This window comes from Sycon ciliatum, chromosome 9, assembly GCF_964019385.1.
Source record: "Sycon ciliatum chromosome 9, ocSycCili1.1, whole genome shotgun sequence".
Classification (NCBI taxonomy): Eukaryota; Metazoa; Porifera; class Calcarea; order Leucosolenida; family Sycettidae; genus Sycon; species Sycon ciliatum.
The window spans coordinates 7,557,434-7,572,254 of NC_088651.1; the positions used below are offsets into that span (position 1 = coordinate 7,557,434).

At 49.0% G+C, this 14,821-nt stretch overlaps 1 protein-coding gene and 1 long non-coding RNA gene across 2 annotated transcripts in view; one reads left to right on the forward strand and one right to left on the reverse strand.

Moving 5' to 3' along the window:
* Positions 1-1,312: 1,312 nt before the first annotated feature.
* Positions 1,313-8,021, reverse strand: LOC135824449 (uncharacterized). The gene is made up of 5 exons (XR_010554853.1): positions 7,615-8,021; positions 5,637-5,740; positions 2,562-2,665; positions 1,599-1,847; positions 1,313-1,370 (listed from the first exon to the last, which is right to left on the reverse strand). It is a non-coding gene; the product is annotated as an uncharacterized LOC135824449 (long non-coding RNA).
* Positions 8,022-10,820: 2,799 nt separating this feature from the next.
* The window catches only part of LOC135824723 (pneumococcal serine-rich repeat protein-like), a 33,600-nt gene continuing 29,599 nt past the window's right edge, over positions 10,821-14,821 (forward strand). Inside the window, exon 1 of the mRNA XM_065337433.1 lies at positions 10,821-11,061. Within this exon, the coding sequence (XP_065193505.1) occupies positions 11,043-11,061 (19 nt within the window). The 5' untranslated portion in view covers positions 10,821-11,042. The remainder of the gene's footprint in view (positions 11,062-14,821) is intronic.

The following is a 14,821-nucleotide window of genomic DNA, read 5'->3' on the forward strand; positions in this document are numbered from 1 at the left end:
GGGCTTTTTTGCCCGTGATTCTTCATTTTGCGACTAAACTATTCACAGCAGTGCCAAATTTTAGGTGTCACTGAATGCGGGTGCCAGCGGCCTACAAGCAAACCAAAAATCAAATCAATGCGACCACTGACATCACAGCTGGGTCATGTTATAGAGAGGTACGTTGGAAGTGACACGTGGGCACAAATGGTCAAAAAGCGACAATTTCTCACCTTTCTGCCCGTTCGAAGCTCAAGAACTGACCATCGCCACCCTGATCTTGTTGCATAGCTGGACATAGGGAAGTGCACCAAGAGAAATTTCCACATTTCAATAAACACTTCGCCCAGGGCTGCTCAAAGCTGAAATCAACCTATCTCGAAGGTTTGGGCTTTTTTGCCCGTGATTCTTCATTTTGCGACTAAACTATTCACAGCAGTGCCAAATTTTAGGTGTCACTGAATGCGGGTGCCAGCGGCCTACAAGCAAACCAAAAATCAAATCAATGCGACCACTGACATCACAGCTGGGTCATGTTATAGAGAGGTACGTTGGAAGTGACACGTGGCACAAATGGTCAAAAAGCGACAATTTCTCACCTTAATGCCCGTTCGAAGCTCAAGTACTGACCATCGCCACCCTGATCTTGTTGCATAGCTGGACATAGGGAAGTGCACCAAGAAAAAATTCCACATTGCAATAAACACTTCGACCAGGGCTGCTCAAAGCTGAAGTTAATCTATCTCGAAATTATGGGCCCTTTAGCCCGTGATTCTTCATTTTGCGACTAAACTATTCACAGCAGTGCGAAATTTTCGGCGTCACTGAATGCGGGTGCCAGCGGCTTACAAGCAAACCAAAAATCAAATCAATGCGACCACTCACATCACAGATGGGTCATATTATACAAAGGTACGTTGAAAGTGACACGTGTGCACAAATGGTGAAAAAGCGACAATTTCTCACCTCAATGCCCGTTCGAGGCTCAAGAACTGACCATCGCCACCCAGATCTTGTTGTATAGCTGGACATAGGGAAGTACACCAAGAAAAAATTCCAAATTTCAATAAACAACTCGCCCAGGTCTGCTCAAAGCTGAAATCAACCTATCTCGAAGTTTTGGGCCCTTTTGCCCGTGATTCTTCACTTTGCGACTAAACTATTCACAGCAGTCCCAAATTTTTGGCGTTACATAATGTGGGTGCTAGCGGCCTACAAGCAAACCAAAAATCAAATCAATGCGACCACTCACATCACAGATGGGTCATGTTATAGAGAGGTACGTTGAAAGTGACACGTGGGCACAAATGGTCAAAAAGCGACAATTTCTCACCTTTCTGCCCCTTCGAAGCTCAAGAACTGACCATCGCCACCCTGGTCTGGTTGCATAGCTGGACATTGGGAAGTGCACCAAGAAAAAGTTCCCCATTTCAATAAACACTTCGCCCAGGGCTGCTCAAAGCTGAAATTAACCTACCTCGAAGTTTTGGGTCTTTTTGCCCGTGATTCTTCACTTTGCGACTAAACTATTCACAGCAGTGCCAAATTTTCGGCGTCACTGAATGCGGGTGCCAGCGGCCTACAAGCAAACCAACAATCAAATCAATGCGACCACTCACATCACAGCTGGGTCATGTTGTTGAGAGGTACGTTGGAAGTGACATGTGGAGACGATCACAGGTAGCGCGATCACAGGTAGCGCAGTGCTGGTTGCACCACGGATGGCTGGTGATTGGTATGCGCTGGGGTGTGGGTGGTGATGCCAGGGCGGGTGTCGTGCACTTGTGCACAGCAAGTCCACCGGCACTTCGGAACCACCGAAGGCAGGCATGGCATTGACGTGCGTCCAGCTGTTCCGCTACAGGCAGCTGGCGATCAGCAGAACATTTGTGTCGTTCACACACACACACGCACACACACACACACACACACACACACACGTGCATAGACATTGCCGGAGCAGAATCTACCAGAGACGTGTCAACTGCCGGAGCAGGATCTTGGCAGAGCCAAAAGAGTCCGAGACTTGCCAACTGCCGGAGCAGGATCAGACAAGAATGATCCACACACAATACGGATAGAAATTTATAGCGACGCGAGCTCTAGCAAGTCACGTCGAGCAAACATCGAGCGAACGTAGCATGACGCCCATGTTGAGCGCCCCATATAAATGCCATGGTGAATGCCACGTCGCACATCGCCAACAAGTTGAATGTCACGTTCAATGTCACGTAGAGTGTCACGTCACCTAGAGTACCACGCGTGCACGCACAATGTTGTTTGGTCGACATGGTCACCGTGACATGCAGTGCACACGACCGTAGACAGTAGCAAAGCATGAGTATACAGCAACAGCACTATCAAACATAGCAGCATAGTTTGAGCGGTAGCACGAAGCTGCGTGCACCCATTAATCTGCATTAACACCATAATGCTATACACGCACACACATACATACACACACGCGCGCGCGCACACACACACACACACACACACACACACACACACACACACATCACACACACACACACGCACACACACGCACACGCACCTGCAGACCCGAACTTTACATTGCGGCTTACCTCTGGTCTAGACGGACTCTATCTGCGAGAGGGGATGTTCTCTTTCAAAGCACTGATTGAAGTATGTCAGCTAGACTATGAGATGAGCCAACCGTACACCAAGTCTAAAGAACAGCAGCAGATGTATAACACACAAATACACAAACACACATACACACACACACAAACATACCCATGCACACACACACACACACCTTTGACCTTTGACCTTTGACGCCCATCGCCAGAGGCGATGATAGCAATGCTACGGCAGAAGCCATGGCAACTTGTGCTGGGATTGCACCATTCAACAGCTTGCAAGGCTGAGGAATTGACCGTCACTATTCAGCCTGGTCTACACCATACAGCTATTTGAAGTGACTTTTTCTGGCCAGTGAATCCCTATTTTTGGTCTTTTTCTTTTTTCTTTTTTTTTCTTTTTTTCCCACACACACATCACACCACATACTCCGGCATGCACTGGCTGTTGGTAACCACCCTTCTCTTTCTCAGACTCTTCCTGACACACACACACACACACACACACCTGTCCTGTCCTGTTGAGCCACTGTCATGAAGGTTACGTGGGCCCCGGAGGGGCAGCTGAGAGAGAGGAGGAGCACACAGCTCTGTGACGATCCAGGTGATGCGGTAGGCGAAATCGGCGGGAGCAGGCGCAAACACACGTGAAACCCTGACGGTCCTGAACGGTCGGACGACTACAAGTCCGTCAGCAGCGATGACGGGCGCGGCCTCGTGTAGACGCAAAGCAGCGGTCACAAGCCTGGCAGTGAGCGACGCAGCACAGCGGAGAAGCAGGCAGCGGCAGGGGCGCACTGACTGCTGACTGGGGGTAAGTACACTTGTGCCTTGCCAGACCTCCACGGGACTTCAGCCAACGTCCACACTCTCCACACTGGCATGCACCTTTCTGCTTCGCAACCGGCTTCGCACGCTCAGCCTTACACTTGTGGCGTGCGCGATCACTGGGGCGTGCAAACTGTCGGTCGCAGGTGTAGCAGGTGACGGGAGGGGGATGCTGGGCGTCTGCCGGTGCTGAGTACGCCGAGCGCCAGGTGGAACGCGACTCGCATTCAGCTCGCCATTCCCCCTCGAGGCCGCGAGAACGAAGGTCAGACATGATACAATCCTTCCAGCGCCGACGAGGGCCATGAGCTGGGCGACGCGACGGAACCGTGCCAAAGAGAACTTGCTTCGGCAGCCGGTGGTCCTCCATCCGAGCAACATGCCCGAGCCATTCAAGGCGGCGGTGCTCCACCTTCGTGCGGATGGTGTCGGGATCACCCCACCTCACACGTAGTTGGTGATTGGTGATGTAGTCATCCCAGCATTCTTGGCGAGACACTCCCATGATCGAGCGGATGCATCGGTGGTGGAAGACAGAGAGCCGCTGCAAATCCCGTTGAAGAGGCGTCCAACACTCCGAACACACACACCTCAGACCTCAGACCTCAGACATGCCCATCGCGGGAGCGATGATAGCGAACAGCTATGTTAGAAATAGCAACTTGTGCTGGGATTACATCATTCAACAGCTTGCAAGGCTGATGAATTGACCGCCACTATTTTTAGCCTGGTATCCACCACACAGCTGTTTGAAGTGACTTTTTCTGGCCAGTGAATCCCTATTTTTCCTTTTTCCTTTTTTTCTTTTTTTTTCTTTTCTACACACACACCACACCACATACTCCGGCATACACTAGCTGTTGGTAACCACCCAGGAGAATGAAAGAAAAGTCAGGAAGAGTCTGAGAAAGAGAAGAAAGACGTGTGTGACCATAATCGTCGGGAATCGAACCCGCAACCTATCGATTGGAAATCGCTGCACATACCACTGCACCACACACACACACACACACACACACACACACACACACACACACACACATGTACGCGCACACACACACATGTACGCGCACACACACACACATGTACGCGCCCCACACGCGCACACACAACCACACACATACACGCATAGACACTGCCGGAGCAGAATCCACCAGAGACTTGTCAACTGCCGGAGCAGGATCTTGGCATAGCCAAAAGAGTCTGAGATAGGGAGGGCGCGAATATGCTTGTGCATATTTTCGCATATTTTGGTACTTTTGACACCAGGTCGCATAAAGTAGCAAATCTAGCATATTGTACCAAATGTAGCATATTTTGCCACAAGGAGCGAAGAATTCGCATAATTATTGGGTAGATTGCGGAAATGGACAAGGAAACTTACCACACGCTCGGTCAGGGAACACTTCCAAACTTAGCCCGGAAGGAAAAATGCTCATCCAAACACTGGGCGAAAATTTGACCCGAGAAGGGAGTGTCCGCGACTCAAGGTCGCATAAAGTAGCAAATCTAGCATATTGTACCAAATGTAGCATATTTTGCTACAAGGAGCAAAGAATTTGCATAATTATAACTGATATCAGTTCATATTTCGAGCATATTTCAAGCATATTTTTCTGCTTTTGTGTGATTTCGAAGCATATTTTTAAGCAAGTGGCCAATATGCGAAAAGCATAATATGCAAAAAATTTGAGCATATTTGGGCCCTCCCTAGGCTGAGGCTTGTCAACTGCCGGACCAGGATCAGACAAGAATGATCCACACACAATACGGATCGAAATTTATAGCGACGCGAGCTCTAACAAGTCACGTTGAGCAAACGTCGAGCGAACGTCGCATGACGTCCACGTTGAGCGCCCCATATAAATGCCATGGTGAATGCCACGCCGCACATCGCCAACACGTTGAAGGTCACGTTGAATGACACGTAGAGTGTCACGTCACCTAGAGTACAACAGGTGCATGCACAATGTTGTTTGGTCGACATGGTCACCGTGACGTGCAGTGCACACGACCGTAGACAGTAGCAAAGCACGAGCATACCACAACAGCACTATCAAACATAGCAGCATAGCTTGAGCGGTAGCACGAACCTGCGTGCACCCATTAATCTGCGTTATCACCATAATGCTACACACACACACACACACAAACACACACACACACACGCGCACACACACGCGCGCACACACACGAACCTGAAGACCTAAACTTCGCAATGCGGCTTACCTCTGGTCTAGAAGGACTCCATCAGCGAGAGGAGATGTTCTCTTTCAACGCACTGATTGAAATATGTCAGCTAGACTATGAGATGAGCCAACCGTACACCAAGTCTAAAGAACAGCAGCAGATGTACAACACACACACACACACACACACAAACACACATACACACACACACAAATATACACACACACGCATACACACACACAGGTACACACACAGGTACACACACACAGGCACACACACACAGGCACACACACACACACACACACACACACACACATGTACGCGCACACACGCACACGCACACACACACGCATAGACACTGCCGCATCAGAATCCACCAGAGACTTGTCAGCTCCCGGAGCAGGATCTTGGCAGAGCCAAACGAGTCTGAGACTTGTCAACTGCCGGAGCAGGATCAGACAAGAATGATCCACACACAATACGGATAGAAATTTATAGCGACGCGAGCTCCAGCAAGTCATGTCGAGCAAACGTCGAGCGAACGTCGCATGACGTCCACGTTGAGCGCCCCATATAAATGCCATGTTGAATGCCATGCCGCACGTTGCCAACACGTTGAATGTCACGTTCAATGACACGTAGAATGTCACGTCACCTAGAGTACCACGCATGCATGCACAATGTTGTTTGGTCGACATGGTCACCGTGACATGCAGTGCACGCGACCGTAGACAGTAGCAAAGCATGAGCATACAGTAACAGCACTATCAAACATAGCAGCATAGCTTGAGCGGTAGCACGAAGCTGTGTGCACCCATTAATCTGCATTATCACCATAATGCTACACACGCACACACACACACACACACACAAACACACATACACACACACATACACACACACACACGCATACACACACACAGGTACACACACAGGTACACACACACAGGCACACACACACAGGCACACACACACACACACACACATGTACGCGCACACACGCACACGCACACACACACGCATAGACACTGCCGCATCAGAATCCACCAGAGACTTGTCAGCTCCTGGAGCAGGATCTTGGCAGAGCCAAACGAGTCTGAGACTTGTCAACTGCCGGAGCAGGATCAGACAAGAATGATCCACACACAATACGGATAGAAATTTATAGCGACGCGAGCTCCAGCAAGTCATGTCAAGCAAACGTCATCCTCCAGAGATCCATTGAATTCGCCCGCCGCTACACAGACATCTCCCAGGAGGAGTGTGACATCATATTCCACGCCAGGCAATCGCTGCTGTTTGGCATGGAGAAGCATTGGGTGTAAAGTCACAACAAGCACTTTGACGTGACAATGGGGAGCTATGATGGAGCTGAAGTGTGTGAGCTTGTTGGAGCCTTTCCCATCGCCATGATAGCGAATATATTAGCGAATATATTCCACGGCAGAGACGTCGGATTGTATCGTGACGACGGTCTGGCTGTTTTCAGGAAAATTCTTGCTAACATGTAGCAGTGGTAATGGTGGCGACAGCAGCAGTAGCAGCAGTGCTGGTGGCGAAAGCAGCAGCATCAGTAGCGGAAGTGCTGGTACCAACAGCTTCTACAGTCGTCGCCAAAAACATCCGGCCAATGCCAATGCCAATACCATGGCTACAGTGGTATGGTACGCGTTCACAATTGTTCCCGGCGGTGCTTGCATGCCACCAAGCGCTTGGCATGATGGCATGCAAGCATTTACTGGCCCAGTACAGCACAGCATTGAACAGACTCTGCACTGACTGCAGTCGTACACCATGGTACACTACCTGAGCTGTTGGTTGTGAGACCCAGCAGCGCATGTTTTGTACACTAGTGCCACTGGTAGTGCATGCTGACCATCCACAGCCAGCATAGCACTGGCTGGATTTTTTTGGGTAACGACTGTAGCTTGACCATGATTTTTATTCAGTGATAAATTTCCAGCATTCATGTCCATGTAATTAGTTCTGCATTTGTACGGCTATTTTTCAACCTCACCTTCCTGCCAAGTCTATGGCTGAATACGTCCGTGAGCGCGCTAGAAACATTATCCTCTTCCACAGATGTAGCAATTGAAGGTAGAAATAGCGCACTGCTGCATCCCTTCATAAGTACGTTATTTACGGACTATGCGCCACGCTTGCCAATAACCGGCCTGTTCTGACCACTATGTTCTAGTTACTTAGAGGCAAATAGTAAGATTGTGCAAATAAATTCTAGCTTGCTTCGCCGAGGAAACTCTTGCAGTGTAAATACTCAGGATGACATAGTCTAGTCGAAGGCAGGAGGCACAACGACAAGCCTCTGCTCTACTCCCACCGCCATACTGTCACTGTAGTACTAGTACTACTAGTAGTAGATCTACTAGTCTGTGACAAATGTGAGAGATTTTCTGCACCTGCACCCGGGCCATGGCCCAGTCACTGATTCTGTGTAGAGTCCGTAGATCTAACGAAGTATGGAATCGAGCATGAGTACGAGGACGAAAGTGCGGAATCGGAGCCCGACGCGCGCTAGCGCGGAGGGCTCCGATTCTAGCACTTGAGTCCGAGTACGAATGCTTTGATACCATTTCTGACATGCATTGCACGAACTACTTCGTACTACTAGTACTACTACATGTAGTACTTCACACATACCTAGTACCTACTCAAGGCACGCACACTAGACCAGACAAGGAACACAACTAGTCGCCAGTTTAGTACTTCAGACATGTTACATAATGACTAATGTACACAGTCACAACACAGAGATAAAACAAGGGCGGTCTAGTCAGCTAAAAACCAGGTCAGTTCAGCTTCTCTTCTTCGCAGTGACTACAGCCTACAGCCTACAGGTGCAGGTGAACATTGCAGTTTGCACCAAACTGAGCTCCGGAAAAGTTGATGGTCTTCGTAGCTTTCTGCATCAGAGACCGTTGGTGAGTTGGGGATTGCACTGTTGGGTCACAAGTTGCGATGTACTCATCAATGTCGGGATCGTGGAACTCAGTCTGCTGCTGTGATCGCTGAACGCTCGTTGTTGGCGCTGTAAGAGCACGGGTAGCAGCATTGGTTGCAGTTGGAGACTCTCCATCCAGAACTGCAGCCATCTCTTTTCTCTTTTGTTCTGAATTCCTGTTGGCATATGCGGTCAACGACTGGACCTGGCGATGTCCCGTCGTCCCCATGATCGCTGTCTCCGACACGCCCGCATCCACAAGCTTCTGCACTGCTGTTGCGCGGACACAATGATTTGTGTAGGATCTCGAGAGGTTGGCTTTGTTGGAGATCCTTTTCATCATAGCCTTTATGGTAAAAAAAAAAGCGGCCTTTGATGGCTGAATCGGAGCACGCCTGGGCGTGCTCCGATTGGAAAATCGGAGACCTGCAAGCGCTCACAGGTCTTCAGTGGCTGATTCAAAGCACGGCAAGTCGCGCTAGGATTCGCTGTTGCCATGTCGATTGTCATGTGACATGTCAGAACTAACTAATAGTAATACTTCTAATCTAAGTCAGGCAACGGACCTCAGCTCCGATACGTGCTCTCTAGACTTTAGTCTTTACTCTTTACTTTAGTTTAGACTCACTTACTTCTTTGCTGCTAGCTCGGCGTAGCTAGGTGTGCTCGCTGTGCAGACCTGTGTCACAGTGTGTGTGACTGGCCGCAGAGCTAAAGCATTGTACTACTGCATGTAGCATACCGGTACGCGGTACAATGATTACAGACTGTCTCAGTGTCTGTCACTGTCAGTGTGTGTCAGGCAGTGCGCAGATCTACGCTTCCGCATGTCCCGCAGCCTAAGTGCAGCTAGCTGCGAGGTCACCGCCGTGACCTGGTGCAGTGTTGGGCTTGGTTCATTCAGGCTTTACTTTAGAGTTTAGTCACACTGCACTGTACTAACTAACTGTCTGCAACACGGTAGGATCTAGGACTTTGAGTTTTGACTTCCGCTCCTGGAAGAGAAGGCCAGATCCCAGGGCCAGAACCAGGCTAGCGATTCATGCCCCCACATGTAGGCTTGCAGCTTACACTTACATGACAGTTTTTGCCTGCGTCGCGCACCCGTCTGTACTGTAGTGTAGATCTACAGACTACACTACACTCTACAGACCGTAGTGTAGTGTGTAGATCTACTGACTCTGTCACCATGGTCACGGTCACTGTCTGTGTAGTGTAGATCTACTGTGTAGTGATGGCTAGGTGTCACCATGGTCACACAGACTGTGCCCGCTAAGTGCACACGCCGTCTGTAGTACACTACTTTATATAGTACATGACCACGAGAGCATTTTGACATACATGTACATATAATTATTGTGTTGTGGGTTCATATTTCGATCATTAGAATGTCCGGGTAATTAGAAGTTTTTTCCTAGCATTTTGAGGTTCGAATTATCAGGATTCCACCTACATGTACACGTAGTAGTAGATCTAGGGCGCGTCTTCATCAACTGTTCAAACAAATTTTATAAAAAGATTAGTTGATGTGTCCCCCTTAGTGGCCTTACTGCATTAGAACGATTTCTATCATTTTAGAGTTTTTCAGTGGAATTGTCATGGCGATGATGACGTCCGATCAGATCTACCATCTCCACGTACCACGTGACGTAGCTACCTATTCCAAACTCTTCGAAACTAATCCACCTCTCCCATCGGATGAGATTGTGGAGTTTCGAGGAGTTTCGAGGAGCTTCGTTTTTCTGAAGAGAGCACCTCTTCAGACACCTCTTCAGAAAACGAAACTCCTCGAACGCGCCCCTAATCGTAGTCGTAGTCTACTGCCAGTAGACCTACTCAGTAGATTACTGCTGCCAGTGCTGGCAAAACAGAAAATTGCATGATTTAGGCCAGCGTAACCATGGTAACCATGCAAGCGGAGCGCGAAGAGAACTGAGTCCAGCACTCCAGGCCAGGTCAAGTAAGTAAGTTCCGGACCCAGAGTTACATCCAGTTCCAACCGGTTTCATCCAGTTCCAACCACTTTAATCAGGTTCTAACCAGTTCCATCCAGTTCCACAATAATTAGGTTTACATACATGTACGTCACAATCATAGTAAGTAACTTAGTTAGTTCACCATGCAGCTACAACCGCTCCCTGCATGTGTTGCACTGGTTTCAACTGGTTTACGCGCGGCGGGGAAAATAATGGTACAACACCGACTCAGCACGCATGCGTCTCACAATCATGAGAACTGCATCTCCGGCGTCTGTCCTAGCGCCTGGGTTTGCTTCAAACAAACTGTCCTCTTTTTTTTGTGTCAAAGTGAGAGCCTGCTTCCATGCGACAGCTAGCTGCCGCTTGAATGGATCGTAGAATTTGATTAGTTCAGCAATAACTACACTAGGACTGTCGAAAGAAGTCCTTCACGGAAAACGGAACCCCATTAGCCCGTGAACAAATTTGGAAGAATAGGATGAAGTGAAGACATCAACCGATAGCAAAATGTGGAGCGCAAAAAAAGGTAAGTCGCCCATATTGGAAATCATGGAAATATTTGTTCCCGTATTCTAAACGTTCTTGACCTAGTACCGTGTAAACGATGGGGCATGCCTAGTAACTACAAACCTGGTGATTCGGAGTGTTCGTTGCTGCGAATTGAACGGTAATTTAGTCTTGCATTGAACAAGTCGATCAGTCAGTCTTGCATTCAACCTCACTCCTTCAAGGGAAGTGTGGGAATTTGATTATTTGATAATGTGGGGCAGCCAAATGATTCCACGCCCGTTTACTTGCGATATGTGTTGCTTGGCAGTGAACGAGTTGATCAGTCAGTCTTGCATTCAACCTCACGTCTTCACGGGAGTGTGGTGCTCTGTAATGCTTGATAATGCGGGCAGCCAAGTGACTCCATGCCCGGTGATTCGGGATGTGTGTTGCTTGGCAGTGAACGAGTCGATGAGTCAGTCTTGTATTCAACCTCACTCCTTCAAGGGAAGTGTGGGGCTCTGATATGCTTGATAATGTGGGGAAGCCTTGTAACTCCATGCCCGGTGACTCGGCATGTGTGTTGCTTGGCAGTGACGATTGAGTCATTCTTGCGTTCAACCTCACTCCTTCAAGGGAAGTGTGGGGATCTGATACGCTTGATAATGTGGGGCAGCCAAGTGACTCCATGCCCGGTGATTCGGGATGTGTGTTGCTTGGCAGTGAACGAGTCGATGAGTCAGTCTTGTATTCAACCTCACTCCTTCAAGGGAAGTGCAGGGCTCTGATACGCTTGATAATGTGGGGAAGCCTTGTAACTCCATACCTGGTGATTCGGGATGTGTGTTGCTTGGCAGTGAAGGTTGAGTCATTCTTGCGTTCAACCTCACTCCTTCAAGGGAAGTGTGGGGCTCTGATATGTTTGATAATGCGGGGCAGCCAAGTGACTCCATGCCCGGTGATTCGGGATGTGTGTTGCTTGGCAGTGAACGAGTCGATGAGTCAATCTTGCATTCAACCTCACTCCTTCACGGGAAGTGTGGGGCTCTGATATGCTTGATAATGTGGGGAAGTCTTGTAACTCCATACCTGGTAATTCGGGATGTGTGTTGCTTGGCAGTGAACAATGAGTCATTCTTGCGTTCAACCTCACTCCTTCAAGGGAAGTGTGGGATCTGATACGCTTGATAATGTGGGGCAGCCAAGTGACTCCATGCCCGGTGATTCGGGATGTGTGTTGCTTGGCAGTGTAGGAGTCGAGAAGTCAGTCTTGTATTCAACCTCACTCCTTCAAGGGAAGTGTAGGGCTCTGATATGCTTGATAATGTGGGGAAGCCTTGTAACTCCATACCTGGTATTTCGGGATGTGTTGCTTGGCAGTGAACGATGAGTCACTCTTGCGTTCACCCTCCCTCCTTCAAGGGAAGTGTGGGGCTCTGATATGCTTGATAATGCGGCGCATCCAAGTGACTCCATGCCCGGTGATTCAGGATGTGTGTTGCTTGGCAGTGAAGGAGTCGATGAGTCAGTCTTGTATTCAACCTCACTCCTTCAAGGGAAGTGTGAGGCTCTGATATGCTTGATAATGCTGGGAAGCCTTGTAACTGCATACATGGGTATTCGGGATGTGTGTTGCTTGCCAGTGAACGAAGGGTCATTCTTGCGTTCACCGTCACTCCTTCAAGAGAAGTGTGGGGCTCTGATATGCTTGATAACGTGGGGCAGCCAATTGACTCTATGCCCTGTGATTCGGGATGTGTGTTGTTTGGCAGTAAACGAGTCGTTGAGTCAGTCTTCCATTCAACCTCACTCTTTCACTGGACTTGTGGGGCTCTGATATGCTTGGTAATGTGGGGAAGTCTTGTAACTCCATACCTGGTGATTCGGGATGTGTGTTGCTTGGCAGTGAACGATGAGTCATTCTTGTGTTCAACCTCACTCCTTCAAGGGAAGTGTGGGGCTCTGATATGCTTGATAATGCGGGGCAGCCAAGTTACTCCATGCCCTGTGATTCGGGTTGTGTGTCGCTTGGCAATGAACGAGTCGATAAGTCAGCCTTGCATCCAACCTCACTCCTTCAAGGGAAGTGTGGGGCTCTGTAATGCTTGATAATGCGAGGAAGTCTTGTAACTATATACCCGGTGTTTCGGGATGTGTGTTGCTTGACAGTGAACGGTGAGTCATTCTTGCGTTCAACCTCACTCCTTCAAGGGAAGTGTGGGGCTCTGATATGCTTGATAATGCGGCGCAGCTAAGTGACTCCATGCCCGGTGACTCGGCATGTGTTTTGCTTGGCATTGAACGAGTCGATGAGTCAGTCTTGTATTCAACCTCACTCCTTCAAGGGAAGTGTGGGGCTCTGATATGCTTGATAATGTGGGGAAGTCTTGTAACTCCATACCTGTTGATTGGGATGTGTGTTGCTTGGCAGTGAACGATGAGTCATTCTTGCGTTCAACCTCACTCCTTCAAGGGAAGTGTGGGGCTCTGATATGCTTGATAATGCGGCGCAGGTAAGTGACTCCATGCCCGGTGACTCGGCATGTGTTTTGCTTGGCATTGAACGAGTCGATGAGTCAGTCTTGTATTCAACCTCACTCCTTCAAGGGAAGTGTGGGGCTCTGATATGCTTGATAATGTGGTGAAGCATTGTAACTTTATACATGGTGATTCGGGATGTGTGTTGCTTGGCAGTGAACGATGAGTCATTCTTGCGTTCAACCTCACTCTTTCAAGGGAAGTGTGGGGCTTTGATATGCTTGATAATGTGGGGCAGCCAAATGACTCCATGCCCGGTGATTCGGGATGTGTGTTGCGTGGTAGTGAACGAGTCGATGAGTCAGTCTTGTATTCAACCTCACTCCTTCCAGGGAAGTGTGGGGCTCTGAAATGCTTGATAATGTGGGGAAGCCTTGTAACTCCCTACCTGGTGATTCGGGATGTGTGTTGCTGGGCAGTGAACGATGAGTCATTCTTGCGTTCAACCTCACTCCTTCAAGGGAAGTGTGGGGCTCTGATATGCTTGATAATGTTGGGCAGCCAAGTGACTCCATGCCCGGTGACTCGGCATGTGTGTTGCTTGGCAGTGAACGGGTCGACGAGTCAGTCTTGTATTCAACCTCACTCCTTCAAGGGAATTGTGGGGCTCTGATATGCTTGATAACGTGGGGAAGCTTTGTAACACCATACCTTGTGATTCGGGATGTGTGTTACTTTGGCAGTGAACGATGAGTCATTCTTTCTTTCAACCTCACTCCTTCAAGGGAAGTGTGGGGCTCTGATATGCTTGATAATGTGGGGCAACCAATTAACTCGATGCCCGGTGATTCGGGATGTGTGTTGTTTGGCACTGAACGAGTCGTTGAGTCAGTCTTGCATTCAACCTCACTCTTTCACGTGAAGTGTGGAGCTCTGATATGCTTGATAATGTGGGAAAGTCTTGTAACTCCATACCTGTTGATTCGGGATGTGTGTTGCTTGGCACTGAACGATGAGTCATTCTTGCTTTCACACCTCATTCCTTCAAGGGAATTGTGGGGCTCTGATATGCTTGATAATGTGGGGCAGCCAAGTGACTCCAAGCCCGGTGAATCAAGATGTGTGTTCCTTGGCAATGAACGAGTTGATGAGTCAGTCTTGCATTCAACCTCACTCCTTCACGGCAGTGTGGTGCTCTGTAATGCTTGATAATGCGGGGCAGGCAAGTGACTCCATGCCCGGTTATTTGGGATGTGTGTTGCTTGGCAGTGAACGATGGGTCATCCTTGCGTTCAACCTCACTCCTTCAAGGGAAGTGT